At 41.7% G+C, this 23,330-nt stretch overlaps 1 protein-coding gene across 3 annotated transcripts in view; it reads right to left on the reverse strand.

The window, feature by feature from the left end:
• The window catches only part of LOC126162223 (ralBP1-associated Eps domain-containing protein 2), a 116,079-nt gene that overhangs the window by 9,274 nt on the left and 83,475 nt on the right, over positions 1-23,330 (reverse strand). For all 3 annotated transcript variants that reach the window (XM_049918581.1, XM_049918580.1, XM_049918582.1), the window contains 2 exons: positions 22,742-22,919; positions 17,028-17,124 (listed from right to left, as the gene is read on the reverse strand). In XM_049918581.1, the coding sequence (XP_049774538.1) occupies positions 17,028-17,124; positions 22,742-22,919 (275 nt within the window). The remainder of the gene's footprint in view (positions 1-17,027; positions 17,125-22,741; positions 22,920-23,330) is intronic.

A 23,330-nucleotide genomic window follows, 5' to 3' on the forward strand; every position in this document is an offset into this window, starting at 1 on the left:
CATGATATGGTCAAGTTATACCAGTCCAGGGTGATACTGACTAATGAGTGGAATTCTCCTTTGCAGTTTTTTCAAGGGGGTGCTCCTATGATCAGAGGCACATGTGGATATGGCACAGTAGATCTGTTAGCAAATCACATTTCAAGGGAAATGTGTTGTCGGCTAAGACCTTTTTTTTTTTGTGACTGGCCGGATTATATGGGAGATAGTTTACAGAGTGAAAGGGATGACCTGAAGACATCAGATAAATCTCTCTGTTTCTGCATTATACCAATGACTGCACTGTTTTCTGTATCTCCACCCCCCCCCCCCCCCCCAACACACTTTATATACCCTATACCGCTAGTGCTGCCACCTGCTGTTTGTGAGTTGGTGCACATTGATGTCAAACATAGGAAGTGGTCACATTAATGTGACTGGATCATGTATACTGTATGCTTGCTGCTTCTACTCCCAGCCATCACCCACACTTCTGTTCACATCTCACTATCCCTTCCTGCTTCCTTTCATCCCTCACTCACTCCAACCTATGCAATCTGTCATCAGGACAACAATGTCGTAGAGACAAATGTGAGTTTGTAAAGAGATAAGGGTGTGTGTGTGTGTGTGTGTGTGTGTGTGTGTGTGTGTGTGTGTGTGTGTGGAGCGGGGGGGACATGCATGCACTGCACAGCAGTACCATCCCCCTGTCAGTCAGTCAATTCCCAGGCAATTACCAACACCAGGGGGGGTTACTTCTCCATGTATCATATATGACTATAGCAACACTCAGGCCATCTGACATCTGGTCAAGTAGGTCACCACTCGAATCACCGAGTCATCAGCAGTCACGGTGTTGGCTTCTGCCATGAGGTCACCATCGCTCAGCCATAATACTGACAGGATTGCCTGCCAATCAGGTCCAGCCACTGCCTGATGGGCTGAGGCTAGAATTGCAGCCTTCAAGTAACTGTGTGCTTGCCAACACTGACTGTCGCCAGCCAGATGTCACGTGCCTCAGCTGGGCAGGACTCAGGTCGCCCCACTAGCAGCGTAACAACAGTCAGCCACATCATCATCTGACAAAGCACTGATAGGGAACTTCTACTATGCAAAGTCCCTCCACACTGAGGCCACATTGTGTGTAGCAGCCTAATGCAGTCTTCACAACAACGATCCTATATCAATGGCTGCGAGATCGGTGCCTGACCATGCTGCACCACCAGACAAGGGCATGCACCTGTAGCTGCTCAAATTCATTAGAATAATAAAGAGTTTACATTAACGTTCTGTCTTGGTGCAGCTATCTTACTCCTCAGGTGGACTCTTCTAACCCTCGCCATCCCACTGAAATTATGATGCCCAGATTCGAGAGCTGATCTCCATCCTGACAAATAGAACATTTCTTCCACCTCTCCAGAGAGATCACTGCACATCAGGCCACTATAATTTATTCTACTAGTTACCTCTGAAGAAGGAAAGCATCCAAAAACTTATCTTTGTTTTCATTCTTGTTTATTTGCCTACAGACTACTCAATATCTCAACCTTACAGTGAGTTTTCATCTTTACTCCTTCCGTTATTTATTGTCCACCAAGGATTTCTTGAAAGTTCCTAGCAGATTAAAAGTGTGTGTCAGACTGAGACTTGAACTTGCCTTTTTGTGGGCAAATGCTCTACTTTGAAACCTCTGTGAAGTTTGGAAGGTAGGAGATGAGCTGATGCCACTAGCAAAGCTGTGAGGCTGAATCATGTTAAGCTTGGGTAGCTCAGTCGGTCGAGCACTTACCAAGGAAAGCCAAAGGTCGTGTTAGAATCTTGGTCCAGCACACAGTTTTAATCAGCCAGGAAGTTTCATATCAGTGCATACTCAACTGCAGTGCGAAAAATTTATTCTCTGAACTTTGTAACCATATGTATATTTTGTTGAGCACTGTCAGTAGGGAGCAGCACAATGAGAGCTGTTGCTGGATAAACTTTCGTGTGGTTGCAACTCATTTCACAGAGATTTCTCACACAGTTTCAACAGGCATATTATGGACAATGTGATGGCTTTTCTTATTCTATCACAGAACAGGATACTCAAGCAAGAAGATGGACCTCTCTTACTGTAACAGTAATGACACTGTCTCCTAATGAGCAATGTCCACTACATTGCATTCCAGTTGTGACAGTAGGCCACATTTCCCCTTCCACTTCTGAGTGGCAGATGTCAGGCAGCAGCAGCTGGTCAAGACACAAACAGCAACAGATAAGTAACAGATTTTGTGACATTTTACAAGTTCCTAACCAGGAGCGAGTTGTATAGTTTCATCTGTGTGTTTTCGTAGTTTAGTTTTTTAAGTTTCTGCGTGTTAATTTAACATGTAACAGATACAGTTCTTAGGTTTTTATTTGTGTCGGAAAGTAAATCAATTTTGTCACATATTACAAGATCCTAATCAGGAATGAATTATTTAGACTCACCCAAGTGCTACGGTGGTTCAGTTTTTGAATCTCTGTGTATTAACCTCATTTAATGGATACAGCTCTTGCATTTCCCTCCATGTCTACAGTAGAGTTCTGTAGTGTGTGTCAACTGTCATTATTTGTCTGCAATGTATCTGGCAGATCGAATGAGAAATAAATAATTTGTCTGTGTAGTGTATTTTTCCATGGCCGTTAGTATGCATAGGTACTGTGATTGCTGTGTGCAGATGAAAGCAGAGATGGTGACACTTCAATCTCAGTTCCAAGCTGCGATGGCTTTGGTTACACAGCTTGAAGCTGCAGTGGACGGGCATCAGTGTTGTGGGTCAGTGATGGGGATCAAACGGACATCCCGCACGTTTTAGTTCACCAATCAGTCCATGGCAGTGGTCAGCCCAGTAACTGCTTGCACTGAGGTTGACCCCTCCTCCACAGTTGAGTGGGAGGTCGCCTAGGAGCACGGCAGGTGGCAAAAGACTTCCCAGTGGGCCGAATGAAAGGCCTCTCTAGTTAGCCTGATAAACAGGTTCGAGGCGCCGTCTGTGGCTGACACTGTCCCTCAGCTAGATGCAATTGCTTGCCCTGTTTCAGAGGAAACCTCCTGACCTGCGAGATGCAGATAATCATAAAGGGTAGGATTACAGGTAGTTGGGAGCTCCAATGTTAGGCACATTATAGGGGCCCTTAGGGACATGGCTGCCAAGAAAGGGAAGAAAGCTAATGTGCACTACATGCGTGTACCGGGTAGAGCCATCCTGGACATGGAACGGGTCCTTCCAGATGTCATGAAGAGCACATGGTGCAGCCAGCTGCAGGTGGTGGCTCATGTCAGTGTCAATGATATGTGTCACTTTGGATCAGAAGAGATTCTCTCTGGTTTCGAGTGGCTAACAGAAGTAGTACAGGCTGCCAGTCTTGCTTGTGTAATGAAAGCAAAGCTCATCATTTGCAGCATAGTAGACACAGCTAATTGCAGACCTCTGGTACAGAGTTGAGTGGAAGGTGTGAGTCAGTAGTCACGATGGTTCTGTGACCATGTACGCTCCAGATTCCTCAACTTGCGCCATACGGTGGTTAGGTTTTGGGTTCTGCTGAATAGGTCAGGAGTCACTACAAGCAGTAGGCAGCTACCAGTTTAAATGATCTTGGGGGTGGGAACAAAAAAAAGAGCTTCGGTCTCAAAGGGAGCAGGTTGAACACAAGAAGAACGCAGATCCAGGACAAAATAATAATTGGATTATTTTACCGACAATTGCTGAAAGGTTCAAAGAAAACTTGAGTTTAATTTCAAACATGTACTCAACACATACAATTATAGTTGGTGGTGACATTAATGTACCCTCGATATGTTGCAGAAAATACATGTTTAAATCTGGAGGTACACATAAAACCTCATTCGAAATTGTGCTAAACCTATTATCTTAAAATTATTTCGAGCAATTGGTTAATGAGCCCATGTGAACAGTAAACAGTTGTGAAAATACACTTGATGTCTTAGCAACAAATAATACTGAGCTAGTAACGAGCATCAAAACAGATATAGCGATTAGTGAACACAGGTTGCCGTAACGCGACTGAATACTGTAATCCCCAAGTCTTCTAAAAATAAACTAAAAATATACCTATTCACAAAATCAGATAAAAATTCACTCGACACCCATCCAAGACACAATCTCCACTCCTTCCAAATTAACAATGTAAGTGTGGGCCAGATGTGACTTGAATTCACAGAAATAGTATCAACAGCAATTGAGAGAGAGAGATAGCAAATAAATTAACAAACAATGGAACTGACATCATTGATACACAAAATGGGTCAGAACACTATTTCAGAAACAACAAAAAAGCATGCCAAATTTAAACAAATGCAAAATCTCCGAGATTGGTGATCTTCTACAGAAGCTCAAAATTTAGCATGGACTTCAATGTGAGATGCTTATAATAGTTCCCCAACGAAACTTAGTCTCGAAATCTGGCAGAAAATCCTGAGAGATTCTGGCTGTATGTAAAGTATGCAGCGGCAAGACACAATCAATGCCTTGTGTATGCAACAGCAGGGGCAATACTATCAATGACAATGCTGCTCAAGCCGAGTTACTAAACACAACCTTAGCATCCAACCATCATAACTTAGGTTTTCTGTGATTTCCCTAAACTGCTTCAGGCAAATGCCAGCATTGCTCCTCTGAAAGGGCACGGGCTCTTTCCTTCCCTATTCAATGCGAACGAATGACCTCACTGTTTGCCCCCCCCCCCTCCCCCCTCTGAACCAACCGACCAACCACCTTCCAAAATTCTTACAGCAAAGACAACAAAGTAAAAATTCCATAATTTGAATAACGAACAGCTGCCAACATGAGTAACATAGAAGTAGATAACCTTGGTCTAGCGAAGCAACACAGATCACTTATAAAATCAAGTCTTCTGGTCCACACTGTGTACCAATTAGGTTCTTTCAGAATATGCTAATGCAATAGCGCCATACTTAACAATCATATACAACCACTCGCTAGAAGAAAGATTCATACCAAAAAACTGGAAAGCTGCATAGGTCACACCAATATCAGAAAAGGCAATAGACAATTCACTCAATTACAGGCCCATATAATTAAAGTCGATACGCTGCAGGATTTTGGAATATATATAGTGTTCAAACATTACAAATTACCTTAAGATAACAGTCTACTGAGAGACAGCCAACACAGATTTAGAAAAAACAATTCTTGTGAAACATGGCTGGCTCTTTACTCACATGAAGTGCTGAGTCCTACTGACAGGGAATTTTGAACTGAGCCTGTATTTCTAGAAAGCTATTAACACTGTACCACACAAGCGGCTTGTAGTGAAATTTCATGCTTAAGGAATATTGTCTCAGTTATGTGACTGGTTTCATGATTCCCTGTCAGAGAGGTCACAATTCATAGTAATTGACGGAAAGTAACAGAGTAAAACAGAAGCGATTTCTCGCGTTCCCCAAGGTATTGCTAGACGCCCTCTGCTGTTCGTTATCTATATAGATGATTCAGGAGACAACCTGAACAGCCATCTTAGGTTGTTTCCAGATGATACTGTGATTTATCATCTAGTAAAGTCAAAACAATTTAGAAAAGATATCCACATGGTGTGAAAATTGGCAACTGACCCTAAATAATGAGATCATCCACATAAGAGCCAAAAGTATCCATTAAATTTCGGTTACATGATAAATCAATCGAATCTAAAGGCTGTAAATTCAACTAAATACCCAAGAATTACAATTAAGAACAATTTAAACTGGAAAGAACACACAGAAAATTTTGTGGGAATGGCAAACCAAAGACTGTGTTTTATTGGCAGAACATTAAGAAAATGTAACAGATCTACTAAGAAGACTGCCTGCACTACGCTTGTCCGTCATCTTTTGGAGTACTGCTGCACGATCTGAGATCCTTACCAGACACGATTAATGGAGTACTTCGAAAAAGTTCAAAGAAGAGCAGCATGTTTTGTATTGTCGCAAAATATGGGAGAGTGTGTCATTGACATAGACAGGATTCGGAGTGGGCATCATTAAAACAAAGGCCTTCTTCGTTGTGGTGGAATCTTCTCACGAAATTTCAACCACCACCTTTCTCCTAGGAATGCAAAAATATTTTGCTGTCACCAACCTACGTAGGAAGAAATTATCATCATAATAAAATAAGAGAAATCAGTCCCCACATAGAAAGATATAGGTGTTTCTTCTGTGCACTGTTCAAGATTGGAACAATTGAGAATTATTGTGAAAGTGATTCGATGAACCCTCTGTGGGGTAGTTAAGTGTGATTTGCAGCATATCCATGTACATGTAGATGTATCTAATAGAAGTGTTAGAAAGTGTTCTATAGTTGTGGATGCAAAGTCAGGGGAGATCAGTAACTTCGAGTGTGGAGTAGTGATTGGATGTCGCCTGAGTAACAAGTCCATTGGGAATAATTAAAGTGGAAATGCAAAAGAAACCATCACAGCTAAAACAAGAGCAGGCACACATAATGTACTAAACAACATGCACTGCTGAGCACTGCAGGAGGTGGTTGTAAAAAATCACACAAAATAAGCAGAAGTAATCACTTGTGAGTTCCAAAATGCTGCACACAGTTCTCCTAGCATAATGACCGTGCATCAGGAGCCAAAACAAATGCAGTAAAATGGTATAGTAGCTCCTCATATGCAACACATTTCCGTAGTCCATGCTAAGTGACACTTTAGGTGGTGTAAAGACAGTGGATGATTGGGAATGGATGATTTGGAGTGATTAACCATGCTATGCCTGTGACAATCTGATGCAAGGGTTTAGATTTGGCACATGCTTTGAGAATACTACTTGCCTTCTAGTGCGACACCAACAGTAAAATACAGAAGAGGTGGTGTTACAGTATGGGATCTTTTTCTATGGTTAGAATGTGGTCAGCCTATTTTGCTAAAGTAAATGCTAAATGCAGAAGGACATGAACACCTTTACAGTGTTGTGTACTGCATACAGTAGAGGAACTGTTCAGAGATGATGACTGTATCAGCATGACAATAAACTCTGTCATGAAGAAACATCTGTGAGGCAATGATTTGTAAACACTAAAATCCCTGATGTTGACTGGCCTGCCCAGACCCCCAACTCAACCTAATGTAATGCTTTTAGGACTAGTTACAATGTCAGCTTCATTCCAAACCTGAGCATCCAACACCACTGACTTATCTGGTTTTGAATCTTTAGGACAAATGCACTGCCATTGCCCTGTATACATTCAGATACCTCACTGAAATTGTTCCCAGGAGAGTTCAAGCCATCATAAAGACAAACGGTGGACCTGCCCCATGTTAATGTCCTGCACAGGTATTCAGATACTTCTGATCAGATAATGTATGCAGCCAATCACTCATGTATGGTACTTTCTGTTACAAAAGGAATAGCAGTGGTTTGCAATGAACTCTGCCTTTGATCACCACAGTGTAGCAGAAGGGCTTAATAAGTTGGTTGGTTGTGAGAGAAGGGGGGGAAGGGACCAAACTCCGAGGTCATCGGTCCCTTGTTCCCGGTAAAGTAAGTACACAAGGGAAAGAAGAAAAGGAAAGAGACGTACAGCACAATAACAGCCGAAGGAAGAACCAGAAGAACGACAGGACACCAATACTACTATGGACAAAACAAGAAAAGAAAACCACAGAGAGAAGCAAGAAACATGTAGGAGGGATAAAAATAAGAGAGCAGATGACTTTGGCCGGCCAACCACAAGAATAAAAGGAAAAGCCAGCCACTCTGCAACACAGTAAACCATCCAGCCTAAAAGCATTAGAGTGGAGAACACAAAGGGACGAAGGACATGCCCTAAAACTTATATAGAATGATAAAACCAACCATAAAATATAAAACATAAAACTAAATTAGCCGATGGGTAATGAGTCTGGTAACTGAAGAGCTGCCGCAGGGCAGTCAAAGGAGGACAGCTCACCAAGATATGGGCCACTGTCAGCCTGGCACCACACCAACACTCAGGCAGGTTATCATGGAGCAGGAGGTAGCCATGTGTCACTCAAGCAAGGCCAATGCGGAGTAGACAGAGAACCACAGAGTCTCTGCGAGAGGTCCGCTTAGAGGTCTCCCACACATTCGTAGTCTCCTTCATGGCACACAGTTTGTTGTGTGTACTGAGGTTATGCCATTCCATCTCCCAAAGCTGCAAAACCTTGTGGCATAGTACTGAACACAGGTCAGTTGCAGGGAAGCCGATCTCCATAAGCGGTTTCCACGTAACCTGTTTGGCCAGCCTATCGGTAAGTTCGTTGCCTGGGATGCTGACATGACCTGGGGTCCAGACAAACATCACTGAATGACCGGACTGTACCAGGTCATAGATGGACTCCTGAATGGTCACTACCTAAGGATGACAAGGGTAGCACTGGTTGATAGCTTGTAGGCTGCTCAAAGAGTCAGTACACAGAAGAAATGACTCCCCAGGGCATGAACAGATGTGCTCAAGAGCACAGAATATATCCACCAGCTCAGCAGTGAAAACACTACACCCACTGGGCAAGGAATGCTGTTCAATATGTCCTCTATAGACATACACGAAGCCAACGTGATAATCAGCCATCGAGCCGGCAGTGTAAACCACTTCATGGCCTCGGTATATGTGAAGAATCGGGAGGAAGTGGCAGCGGAGAGCCATGGGGTTAACCGAGTCCTTAGGGCCACATGAAAGGCCCAGGCGAAGCCGCGGCCTAGGTGTACACCATGGACGTGTAAGTGAATGGACCATAAGTATAGATGGTAAAGGCAAGGACTCCAATTCGGAAAGAAGGGATCGGACACAAACTGTGATTGGAAGCCCTGACCTGGTCCGCCGATGCAGGAGATGAACCGCAGTGGGTGGGAAAAGGAGACAGTAATTCGGATGCGCAGAGGAACTACGAACATGTGCAAAGTAACTGGCCAGCAGTTGTCCACATCTAACCTGCAATGGAGAGACTCCAGCCTCCACTTTGATGCTGGTTACCGGACTCTTACTAAAAGCTCCTGTTGCTAGGTGAATGCCACAATGGTGCATTGGGTCAAGTAAATGCAATGCTGAGGGTGCCACCGAACCATAAACCAGAGTCCCATAGTCAAGGCAGGATTGAACAAGGGCTCTGTAGAGCTGCAGCAGTGTAGAGATACGTGCACCCTGGTTGGTGTTGCTCAAGCACGGCATTGAGGTGCTGCCAGCACTTCCACTTAAGCTGACGAAGGTGAAGAAGCCAAGTTAATTGGGCATCGAAAACCAGTCCTAAGAATCGATATGTCTCCATTACAGTGAGTGAATCGTCATTAAGGTAAAGTTCTGGGTCTGGATGAATGGTACGATGCTGACAGAAGTGCATAACACATGACACATGACTTTGCAGCCAAAAACTGGAACCTGTGGGTTAGAGCCCATGATTGCTCCTTGTAGGTGCCGTTCAGCAACACCAGCACTGGTGGAGCAGTGCAAAACACAGAAGCCAACGTGATAATCAGCCATCGAGCCGGCAGTGTAAACCACTTCATGGCCTCGGTATATGTGAAGAATCGGGAGGAAGTGGCAGCGGAGAGCCATGGGGTTAACCGAGTTGCTGATAGACCATTAATGGCCACTAAAAATAAAGATACACTCAATACAGAGCCCTGCGGGACCTAATTCTCCTGGATATGGGGTGGGGGGGAGGGGGGGGGACTATGGGAGGCACCAACTTGGAAATGGAAATTATGAAGTGACAGGAAATTTTGGATAAAAATCGGGAGCAGGCTTTGGAGAGCCCACTCGTATAATGTGGCAAGGATACAATGTTGCCAGGTCTTGTCATACACTTTTTGTAAATCAAAAAAGATGGCAACCAGGTGTTGGCAGCTGGAAAAGGCTGTTCGGATGGCAGACTTGAAGGACACAAGATTATCAGTGGTAGAGTGACCCTGGCGGAAGCCACCCTGACATGGAGCCAGTAGGCCACGTGACTCCAGGACTCAACCCAACTGCCGACACAACATACATTCCAGCAGCTTACAAAGAACTTCGGTGAGGCTGATGGATCAATAGCTATCCACATCAAGCAGGTTTTTACCGGGTTTGAGCACTGGAATGATGCTGCTCTCCAGCCATTGCGATGGAAAGATGCCATCACACCAGATCCAATTGAAGATGACGAGGAGACGTCACTTGTAGTCAGATGAGAGATGTTTAATCATCTGACTGTGGGTTCGATCTGGCACAGGAGCTGCGTCAGGGCATGTGCAAGGGCACTGAGGAGCTCCCACTCTGTAAATGGAGCATTATAGGATTCACTTTGGCATGTAGTGAACAAGAGGACTTTCCCTCCCAGCTGCCATTTGAGAGTGCAAAAGGCTGAGGGTTAATTCTCTGACCCAGAGGCTCGAGCATAGTGCTCAGCAAAGTGCTTGGCAACTGCAATTGCGTCGGTAGATAACCCGCCCCTTACTTTAACACTGGAAACACCTGTTGGGGTCTGGTACCTGAAAATGTGTTTGATCTTTGCCCAGACTTGGGAAGGTGACATATGGCACTCAATGGTCAAGATGTATCTCTCCCAACACTCCTGCTTCCGTCGTTTGACAAGTTGACCAACAAGGACACGGAACCGTTTAAAGGCTATGAGGTGCTCCAGGGAAGGGGTGCCCCTTATGCCACTGTAGAGCTCACCGACGCTCCTTAATTGCTTCAGCGACTTCTGGTGACCACCAACGGATCGCATTTTCTGTCGCAAAAAAGGATAGTTGTAGTCACTTGCTCAACCTCCACATCGATGTTCCCATATGGGGGAGATTCAATGGTGACAGCAAAGGTGAAAGTTTCCCAGTCCGCCTTGTTTAAAGCCCATCTGGGCAGGCGTCCATGGGCCTGATGACGAGGCAGTGACAGGAAGATGGGGAAGTGGTGTGATAAACCTTTTGCATTTCTTTTATGTTTTCGTCTTCTTTAAAGGCAAAGAGAAAAGATGAAGTGGTAGCCCATGCCTACCGTCAGGTATTTTTGATTTTCAGTTGTTAAAAAAACAGAGGAGTTTTTCCTTGTACCAGTAGGAGGAAGGAAGGATTCGCGCTCAGCTAGTGAACGAGTGAGAAGCATGCCATTTTAAGCAAGTAATTGTAGACCGCCATTTTGGGTTTGCTATGAATAAGTATGGAGTATGTATTTCATACATGCACCACTTAGAAAAATACAGTATTGTTTTATTAACAGAAAGGTAGTGTGAGTTGTTATTTCAAATAGAACGATAATTACAAGAACTGAAGCCCACCTGCGTACTTTGGAAAATTTCGAAGATTCAATAAGCTCAACGGGAACACAAGACTTCGAAGGTGAACACAGCGACCAAACGTAGCATTATAAAGAAGGGTAAGCACAAATCTACAGCGGAGAAAGAAACTACTTCCACCTGGAAAATAATATGAACTAATATGAACTTATTTCCAGGCATAGCTCAGCTTATTGTGCTTGTCATTCATGCCAAAAAATTAATCTCATTAATTCACTACATTTTAAAAAGCCATGCATTTCAACATTTTTATCATCATCTATACCATTATTTTATTATATTATATACGGAAATAAGTCTCTTTATTTAGGGAGACAGTATAGTGATCACTACTACACAGGTCGTCATATGCTCTCCAGTGGATAGACAGGAGAAGTCCAGGGCTGCAAATTGATAAATCAATAGCCGAGAAACTACCATGAGCCACACTGAAATGTGTGGTGGCCCCAGTATTTAAGAAGCAGAGGTTGAACTGAGAAAGTAAAGTTTCGACGTCTCTGCCTCGGCCAGTAAGCACGGTGCCACACCACAAGGGGTTATGGGTGTTAAAATCTCCCACAGGTAGGAAAGGTTTAGAGAGTTGATCAATCAGTGCAGCTAATACATTCAGGGGTACTGCACCATCTGGAGGAAGATAAACATGTCAGATAGTTATTTCCCACGTCATCCTTATTCTGACAGCCACAGCTTCAAGAGGGATTTGAAGGAGCACAGTTTCACAACAGACTGAGTTTAGGACATAAACGCAAACTCCACCTGACATACTATTATAGTCGCTATGGTTCCTGCAATATCCCTTATAGCCGCGGAGGGCAAGGGTCTGCATTGCCAAGAACCAGGTTTCCTGCAGGGCACTGCAGAAAGCAGGTGTAAAGCTTGACAGTTGCCATAGCTCGGCCCTTGGTCTTGAGGATCGTTTTTTTTTAATATTTCTCTTGCTGCTCCTTGGGTTTCTGAGGATAAGCGTGAAGCCCTATGACAAACTGGTTTTGGGCTCTTCAGCTACTGGTGGGTGTCATCTTTCCCACTAGCAGAAACCTGGGAAGGGAGTGACCCAAGGGACCCCTTCTTATTGAGAGGAGCTGAAGAAGACTTAGGCTTCTCCGGCGCAGAAGTGGGGACTGATATCCCTGATGGTTGGGGGGAGGGGGGGGGGTGTTGCTCCTTAAGTAGGTGGTGTAGGAGCAACAAGGAGGGAAGTGCCCCCCACCACCACCATCATCAAGGGGGCAATGTAGTCGTTTGGCTCTCAGAGGTGACAGGTTGGCGGAGCTGATGGGACTAGAACTGTTGTAGCGGTGACATAAGACAATGTCATACGTACAGGATGTACGCGTTCGAATTTCCTCTTGGCCTCAGTGTAGGTTAGTCAGTCCAGGGTCTTGTACTCCATGATTTTCCTTCCTTTCTGGAGAATCCTGGAGTCAGGCGAGCAAGGCAAATGGTGTTCTGCACAGCTGACACAGATGGGAGGCAGAGCACATGGGAGTATGGGGATGTGATGAGCGTCCCCAATCTCGACATGGGACGCTGAAAGTACAGCGAGGAAGACATATGACTTAACTTCCAACATTTAAGGCACTACATCAGGGGAGGGATATAGAGCTTTACATCACAGCGGTAGACCTTCTCAGGTAATTTATCACCCTCTAAGGCCAAGATGAAGGCACTGGCGGCAACCTGATTGCCCCTTGGATCCTGGTGGACATGCCAAACCAAATGTACACCTCGCCGCTCTAAATTGGCACGCAGCTCATAGTCAGACTGCAAAAGAAGGTCCCTGTGAAATATGATACCCTGGACCATATTTAAGCTCTTAGGGGTGTGGTGGTTACAGAAACATCCCCCAGCTTTTCACAAGCAATGAACGCCAGTGACTGGGTAGAGGATGCCGATCTGATCAAGACTGACCCAGATCTCATTTTGGACAAGCCCTCCACCTACCCAAACTTGTCCTCAAAATGCTCAACAAACATCTGAGGCTTTATAGTCATGAAAGATTCCCCATCAGCTCTCGAACATACAACATACCGGGGTGAATAAAAGCTGCTCCCATCCTTAGCCTAACATTCCTCCCATGATGTGGCCAGGGAGGGGAACGATTTGGGGTCGTACTTCTGTGTGTTGAATTGAGGCCATGAACACTTAGAGACTGCTGGTATTTGACCACCAGCAAGAGATGATGGACTATGCTTCATCGCATGTCATCCGCCATGATACCATCCACTCCGAACAGGGGCTCTTCCCACGGGCGCCACCTGGTAGGATGGCCATTGCCGGGAGTCCCGATGCCCCAGGGTGACTGGCATCTACTCCTCGGCATATGTGGGGAGAGAACGGCGCAGGCATCAGCAGAGCGATCCCTGTGTGGTCAGGGAGCTACAACCAACAGGGTACATGGCTGCCCTGCCACAATGGACTGGCTACCGTGCTGGATATCAGGCACAACCAAGCAAACAAGTCCATTATCATCAGCGTAGAAAACAATACTGCACAGCTGATGGAAAAATATGCACCCAGGAGGGTGATCTCACTCACCAGTTGTAGAATGAGCAGAAGTGCAGATCCATGTCGATGAAGGATGCGATAGGTCTCAGCGCATGATGGACACAATGCACCATGTAAGGCATCCTTCCTCCATTGGCTCGCTTTTCATTAAAAATTTTGAAAACTGGATATCAAACCCCTCAGGACACAATCACATACAGGCCAAAACATGTGAGACTTCTTTTAGTTGCCTCATACGACAGGCTGGAATACCTCGGGCCTATTCTAACCCCCGGACCCACAGGGGGAACTTAGCAAGTGAATGTTTTTAATGTGCAGCCATGAGTGTCCGGAATTTTTGCTGAATTAAATTCAGGATTTTTCCCATAAATTTTAGTCAGGCAAAGTTTTCTGTTTGTCTATAAATCAGCAATTATGTCTGTAATTAATTTTACTATCAGGGGTATGATGTTTAATTAGCACATAAATATGTTGTTTCTATGTATCTGATATTCAGTATTAATTAAAATAATTGTTTTGTATTTTTTTTATTTTTTTATTTGTCTGATGTACACCTTAGGCAGTGCGGCAGTGCGCTGTGGTTGGAGTTCACCAGCATATATTCTTACATCACAGCAGATAGAGCATGGACCTACCAACACTGCACAGACTGCCCAGGAGAGCCTCCAAGTCTTACACCACAAGAGTTGGCATGAAGACTCAAGATAATGATGTATATAACATTGATGTTGAAAATGTTGAAAAACTATTGGCAAAGAGGTCATTAAAGATGGAGCAGAAGCTCAGATAAAGAAAGGTCGGGGAAGGACATCGGCTGTGTCCTCTCAAAGGAACCACCCAGTCTTTTGCCTGAAAAGATGTAGGAAAAGCACAGAAAACCTAATTAAGGAAACCGGAAGTGGGTTTGAACCATCGTCCCCCCAAATGTGAGTCCAGTGTGCAAACCACCATTCCATCTCACTCGGTAACCTCGTGCGAGCTTAGTACCTGCTCATTACACAACTCTGTATGCAAGCATCCAATAAATGTTGGCTGTTATACAAAATTGTCACAGGTCATTTTGGAAACATTAATATAAAAAGATTACAATTTAATGAGTACACCCAAATCAAGAACTGTCACATTTTTGCCACCTGAACCCCTTTCATAGCTTACCAAAACAAAAATTTTATGCCAAATTTCCTCTCTTCTGAAGATACAATCTACAAATGCACATTTCAAGTCAGCAAAATATTCACAGACTTCTATGCAGATCCAGTAATTTAAAGTGTACAAGTTTTTGATATTTGGTTTATGGACTAACTTTCACCAATATGACTTCCATTTTGATCATATCACTGCTGTTAAGTCATACGAGTCACAATGTTTTAGAACATACCAGATACGTCATGTTGGTAATACCAGTATCTCCCTTACACTTTCTCAGATCTGTTTCATCTTCACAAGGACTGGGTCTGAAGCCATGTAGACTGTAATCTGCTATATTTACTCAGATTATTTTTTAGAATTTACATTTCAGTCATGTTTATTGTAATACAGGGTTGTTCACAGGTGTAGGGAGACTCTTCTAAAATAAAAAAAGGTGGATAAATAGACATTTAAAGTCAAGTAATATGAGATGCAAGGGAAGGAAAACCTGTGAGGCTGTGTTACCAACATGATCGCCATTTTGAAAGAAGCAATCTTGGATACAACTAGTCATTTTCAAATGGAAAGAGCAGTCACATGACATATCAAATACACACAGAATTATGGGGAAAAAAACCAACCAACCAACCATTATTGGTGCCATTCATTTAAGCATAGTTTTACACATTTGATGTTTCCTCCAAATAATCAACATGATAGCAGTAGTTTTAACACAATCCAAATGCAATGAGATCTGCTACAAAGCCAGAATTGAAACACAAAGTTAATGACTATTGAAATGTTGTGTGACTTAGTTTGAAATTATCCTAGTTATTGACACTTTATATGCATTAAACATTGCGTTGTCTGTTAGCTACGTTGCTGATGAATGGAAATCATTCAAATCAGTCATCAGTATCTGCTAATCCAGGTATTCCCATCACTGACCTGACCAAGTGTCTTCTTGGACTGCATGAACAGCACTGCTATAGGCAATAGAAAGGCAGGTGGCAGGATGGAGCAAGGGTACCCATACCCAGGGCAAGACACACCCCACCTCTTAGGGAAAGGAAAATAATATGGTGTAGTCAGGCGGTGTTCTCTCACAATTTAAAAGTTAGCATTGCACAGGTTTTTAATAAGATCGGAACCGGAACATTTTTAATGCTACTTGTAAGTCACCATTCATCTTCAAAAATATTAAAAATACTCCAGTAACCAATGTCTAGCCCTTCCCACCTACAAACAACTGTATAGGCGCCCTTGGGATGGAGCGAGAATAAGTAGGTATACAGAAAATCTGGAACACTCTAGCACCTGCTGTAACATCTTACCCCATTTAATAATGTTGTAATTTAAAAAACAGATTGTCACACATATCATTAACCTTTGCAATAGAAAAAGGGTAGTCAATTCCGACTCCCTAATGTAGACCTTGTGTTGCTTTGTGCAAAAAGAAGAGCTAAAGGTCTTTTTTAGCACACAATTTTCAACTACTGTAAACTAGGATCAAATCACTGGTTGCAAAACAACTAGCTATGATGGGGGGAAAATTTAGAAAAGGTATTGCTGATAGAATTATATTGGTATCTACATCAACTGATTTACAGAGACCATACATTGACTTTACTTTCTACATATAAAGCTAACATAGTCAAACTGCACAATGAAGAATGTGTGTATCACAACAACATATTATCTTACTAACTTAATATCTTCCTTTCTGGCTTTCCAGCAGCATGACAGCTTTTTATTCAACAACAACTATCGTATAAAGTACTACAGTGATGTTTCAAATCTAATTTTTATTATTTGTGTCTAATTGCTAATATTTCAATAACTTTGACTGAAAGCTTATAATGATTAGTGTTACTGCAATTACAATATCCAAGAGAACATTTTGAATCTTTCAGTAAAATGCAACTAAAAATAACATTCTTGCAATATCAAACCAGAATGTTGCAGTAATGATAAGCAGATAATATGAAAGAGAAACAGACTTTAGAAAGAAAACTTACCCTCCCCCTACAATAGATATGAAACTGTATATTGATAAAAAAATTAAAAAATCATAGTCAGCTCTGTCACCCTATTACCTTAAACTTTTTGAGTATAATGAAATGGTTCACTAAAATTCTCACCTAGAAGTTGATGGCTCATGCTGGTGCCTTTGTTGCTGACTGTCATCCTGCGGGCTATCCTGTTCAGGAAGGACACCAACTCCAGCATCAGATGCACCTGACAATCGAAAGAGAAACGATTTATTTTATCTGTCTGAACTGCACTTATTTAAAAAAACACAAGTCATTTACTCATAGCACACCAGGCAGTAAGGCATGCTCAACAAGTATCAACAAAAGTAACTAGGACTTACAAAATGAGTATTAACACAATGGGCAATGGCAAAAATATTAATTCTGTTCACTAGGCATGATAAAGATGTAATGATAAAATGTCATTCCCAATTGTCAACAATGTGTGGTCTGGCATATGTGAGTATGGAACGAACCTATGCAACTATTTTGGTTATCACAACTCACCATTTTACATTTTTTTTTAATTCTTTGCCAGAGACTATAGAACATTAACTAAATTCCTTCTGTTCCAAAGTCAGTCTCTCTCTCTCTCTCTCTCTCTCTCTCTCTCTCTCTCTCTCTCTCTCTCTCACACACACACACACACACACACACACACACACACACAGACACACAGAGAAAGAGAGAGAGAGGAGTCATCTCATTAGTGAAACAATGGCAAGAGACTGCTATTTGTTGTTACTTACACTGCTGCTTTCTTTGATAATGATCAACAAGAACCAAATAATAGACTGCATATGATAGAACATGTTCTGAATGAGAGTTAGGCGAAAATTTTTCTCCGTTTGAAAATCTTTGCGGCCGCTTCTTTAGTACATTACATTCTGCACAGAAATTAGTCATCTTATATTTAAAAATCTAGTCAGTTGCCGTGCTTCGTTTCTGACTGTATCACTATTAGGCATAAGAATAATACGAATATAAACATGACATGATACGTATATTATTCCGCGTTTTCTGTTCTCTCACTCTAGTTTTGTAGTTTATTAGGCAGACAGGATTTAAATGAGATAGCAGCAAACACGAAAGAATACATGGCAAAATGTTTATATTCGTATTATTCTTACGGTGAAGAGAATACTGCATGTGATTCACATTTCATCAGGTTCCTATTAGCAACAGTCTTGCCAGTCGGATTTTCGTAGTACATTGAAATTCTGCTAAATTCGAAGATGAACAATACGGAATTTGTATTTACTTTGTTGGTTAATGTATGAAAATGCAGTGGTCGAAACTCGGGGCGGATAAAAAAAAAAAAGCTCGTCTTCCACCTTTTTTTTAAAAAAAATTTATTTACTGATGCAGAGGTTTTGTCGCCAGTATTTATCTCTGTGCCTACAAAGCATGCCTGTGTAGCGCTGCATATATTCGACGGCAGAAGTTAGTTGTGGCGGCACCTACCAACATTTTTCAGAACTTCCGCTTGCTTTGCACTCGATTCTAAGCCGCAGGCGGTGTTTTGGATTACAAAAACTGAAAAAAAGTGGGGCTTAGATTTGAGTAAATACGGTATGTTGCATGGTATAGTTGTTCTGTGTCCATATATTCTGACTGACAGCATGGGAGTGGTTGTGTCAATGTGAAATCTGAACAACACTTACATATCTGTTGACAAATTGGATGGTTACCTTCCCAAGAACACTTACAAACGTTAGGGCAGATATATATGGTCTGGTAGAAAGTATTGAGCACATTTTCAAAGATGCTCCTCTCATGGGTAAACAGCTAATAAGTATACTATGGCAAAAGGTTATTGTGGAAATAAAGGAAGGACTTTTTGGCACCCATTAAAAAGGATAGCTTATGAAGTTATAGTCTCAACTTTTCTTATAAAAAAAACTATTAAAAACACGCAAGTATTCAAAAAAGGACAGCACAGTCCAGCTATATAAATTACTCAAACCTACTGATGAATACGAGTATAATATCACCACTCAAACTTTTCCTGCTGCCACTCCTCCGAACTGAAATTAGCGCTAGTGCACTGCTAGCACGGAGGGGCTATTAGAATTTTCATCTTGGCTGCTTCATTGCCCTGCTGTGTTTGTGTCATCAATTTCTTCCTCACTAATCTCTTCTGGTTTCTCTTGATTCAGCACATAATGTTTAAAAACAGTCACTTGTCCTCTTTCTAATTTCAGTGAACGACTATCAGTACCCCTTGGTATGTGATAACAGGCACAGCTACGTCATCCACCTCAGATGCTTAGTTTGTTCCCCTGACAGTTCCTGACAAATGTATTTTGTGAAGCTTTTCTTTCATTGGTATTCTTTTGTGAACTATTTTGTTCCATGTTGATCTTATGTCAGTTCCTCACTTTGTGGATACTCTTCCAGATTATGTTCCACTCCTTTGTTGGATACTTTACTTTCTTATGGCTGACTCTTCCATTATTGTTCATTAGCAGGTATAGATGGGAAGTGGTTTGTTCTCACTGTACACTAGTTTCTGCCCCAAGGTAGTTACTTTCCAGTAGAAACAGCCTGATGTGGTTCACTTTGTGATGTATTTCTCCCAAATTTATTGGGACTTGGATATTGCCTGGCTTACATATCATCACAGCTCCACTCAGTGTACTGTACGAGTATTTGTGGCACATCTGCATGATTCTCTGTAACTAAATTGCCTTGCATTTTGTTGGACGTGTGGTAATCACAGAGATCCCTTTAAGATGTCAGGGTTGTAACATTCACTCCCAACTTGCAGAATCACCCCACACACACATCAGCCAATTGCAGTCATTACTTTCCTAGATTATGTTTTGCAACACAGAAAGTCCAACATCCCACATTTTTGAGAGTATTTTGGTGTTGACAAAGTCTACCTTCTGTACCAAATACTGTAGTCTGCCTTTGTTGTGTTGCTAACAGTGTCTCGTCTTGGCCGGAAGTTGCTTACAGTTGTCCGTTTTTGTTTTTAGAGAGCAGCTGGCTCACCATTATTCCTGGCAGTTTGATGTTCTCATATACTTGGAATGGACTGTTTTTGTCTGTTTTGAATCCTCTCCTGACTGGCATTAGGCTAATTTTCCTGCAGTTTAGTTCATAGTCAGATGTTTCATGTTCATGAATGCTACTATTGAGTTCCTCCAAGTCCTTCTCCAATCATAAAATGACATCCTTGTCACCTGCATATGCTTGAAGTTCACAATTCATCATTCCGACTAGTGGCTCAAATGTTAAGTGCCACACCACTAAGATTTACAGGCCTGGGGTCAAACGAAAATCACAATGTCCATAAATTGTATGTGTTGTTACATTTAACTGAGGCCAAAACACTGCAACATTACTGTAATGGGTTTGGTCAGTGTTAAATGTTTTACAGATGTTTAGTAACAAAATGCATCCATAGATGGCACAGCAGTATTCTTTACATCATCATAATTTGTGTTAAAATTTATCTTTGTGTTCTCAGTATTCCTCATATTGCTGCTTCATTTGTAATCATGATTCATCGATGTTTATCATCAGATGCAAAACTTGCGGATCTGATAAACAATAACAACTCTCTGGATAATGTAGAGTGTGATTCATATGATTCTGAATACAGTGGTGTGCCTGAAGGTACGTATTTACTAATTTGCAACAGTATATGACTGCTCACAATTGTGTAGCATACACATTTCTGCTGAATGAATTTTTCTGTAAGTGATGTACATAGTTTCACATAGTGTCCTTTTAGTGAATGAGATCGATGACAGCCTGTCTGAAGGTGCAGATGAGAATGATGAAGGTATTGGGTCAAATCCAATGGCTGTGCCATATTTGAAAGACAGTAACTGGACTGTATTTGACATTTACTGACCTCTGCCTGTGAACAAAACACCCAGGCAGATATTAGTCAATACTGATGACTCTACTTCTATACTGGATTGCAGTGAAGTCTTCCTTACTGACAGTGGCATAAAGGAATTTAAAACACTGCCAAATTTGTGTGCGTCACAGACAATCCAGATGGAAAGAAGCGGAAATAACCTGAAGCGTCATTCAGTTTTGAGTTCCTGGAAACCAGTAACTACAAGTGAGACAATGCATTTCTTGGGTGTTCTTTCCCATATGTGCATTTCAAGAAAGAAAAGAGATTTTGGATCATTGGAGAACAGGATAAAAAGGATGTGTGCACATTGTCTACAAGGCATCAGGTCATATTTGATATACGAACTAAGGAAAATGGGAGTGTGGTATTGAAATTACTTCAGGTATTGACTAACAATATGAATAAAATTGGAGAGGATATTGGAGACCAGCACTTTCAGTCTAATCCATTCCAGCACAGAACTATGAAATGGTGGTGAAAATTATATTTCCCTCTGCTGCTGATAGGGGCATCAAATGCGTTTTGGTTGTAGAATGCAGTGCACAACAAGAAACTCATTTAACAGAATTTATAACAATGCTTGCAGCTCAGCTTGCTGCATATAATACACTTTAAGCCGTACAAAATAGTGAAGCAACAAACAACAGGTTTGCTACCAGAGACACATTTTGCATCACATACCTGCAACTACTAAGAAATATGCTGCTCTTGTGTGTCATGTGTGCAGTTACAGACACAAGAAAGAGAGTGGCAGGGCTTCTTGTAGAGAGACATGCTACCAGCGTGAACAGTGTGGTGGTGCAATGCTTGGAATCTTGTTTTAAAATTTTCTACACTAAAAAAACAATATGATTCTGTGTGAAATTTATATGAAATGATTGTAGACAAAGAGTAAGATATAACATAATACCATAAAATTAGTTAGCCTAAAAATAAAAGTTAGATTTTCTTCTTTGTAAGACTCTTCTAAATTCTTAAAAACACCTAAGTGATTTTTATAATTTTAACTCAAAGCCAAGCTTTCCAATGCGGTTTCTTTCGAACAGAATTGAAGCAGAAAACTGCAGCTTTAAAATGGTGCTAAATGTGCCACATTGCAGTCAGCAGCTTTGGTGCATTGATTTTTTAAATATTGTTAAAACTGCCTGGTTTCTATGGACAGGTACATAAATTAGACCTGGTACTGAGAATGATAACAGAGAGGCAGCATGGACGTCAGGTGAATTGGCCATTCATGATAATCTTAGCAACTGGTGTAATCATACATATTTTTAATCATTTGAATAAAGTTTCCACCAAACCTGAAATGGTTCAGTAGTTTGAACAAGTAGTGGTGAGAAATCTGGTCAAAGGCTTTATCTTGGCCTGATGCTAAAACTGCTGCATTTGGTCATGACAGTGCATCAAAAGATATGATCTCTCTCTAGTCAGCTAGACTTACAAGAGTGTTCATATCGATACTGCTACAGTCTGCTGTTCTGTATGACTCTCTCTCTGGCATTTTTTATTCTAGCCGCTATACAAGTTTGTAACAAGCATTCAAGAGGGAGATAACTGCATTCCAATCTTCATGTGATACATAGAATATGCCTTCCCCTCCCCAAGGAGGATCATTCTCCTTGTAATCAGTCACAATAGACTAACAAATTTGCTCACACTTAAGCCCACTAGAATAATTTTGGTATGTCAAACCATTCACAATATATAATTCTGAGGCACTCAAAGAATATGTGCAGTGATTTGAGAAGAAAAAATTTCTTCGGACAACTGTACTGTTCTATACATTATTCATTAACTTTTCTTGCAATTTAACAACAATAGCCTGCAAGATAAAAACACGTGATACCTAACAACATTACTTTCAGAAACCTCATATAACAATTCTCTAGCCTGGAAAAATAAAAAGTAAAAACACATGTATTCCTTGTATGTAACTACTCACGGGCAGTAGGTTTCCGGTAAACTTCAAACGCCCCATGTTTTCTTGGCATCTGCATTTCTGCAGTCTCCTCTTCCTCCTGCCCAAATCTGCCAAAATCCGCAAATCCAGTTTGATCTGACACTAGTGACAGCACATCGCCTTCACTATGCTGCCCAATCAGCTTTTTGTTTGGTGATGTCTATAATCACAAAATGAAATCATTTTAAAATGTGCAAATCAAAGAGTTATTTGTTTTAGTAAATAAGCTACCTACATAGCCACTTGACATAAGCTCTTCCACTTCCCAGTTTTCATTATAGTGCCATCAGCTAATCAGTGAACCACAGGATACTATTTAGTATTATAATGTACACAAAACAAGTTATCTTTATAGCTGTTCATTTATTTTCTCCTAACACTTCATAGATACACGAATAAACAGCACTGAACAATACTCCTGTTTTCCAAGTATTTGTTTTTTTAGCTGTTACTGCTAAATTTGTACATCTTGTCATTGTCATTTTATTTGGTGTGCTAGAACAAGGTTGTGACAGCACTAACAATTAAAGAAAGATCTTAAAAATTGAGATAAAATATCATCTAAATAAAT

The sequence above is a fragment of the Schistocerca cancellata genome, chromosome 2, assembly GCF_023864275.1.
Source record: "Schistocerca cancellata isolate TAMUIC-IGC-003103 chromosome 2, iqSchCanc2.1, whole genome shotgun sequence".
NCBI lineage: Eukaryota > Metazoa > Arthropoda > Insecta > Orthoptera > Acrididae > Schistocerca > Schistocerca cancellata.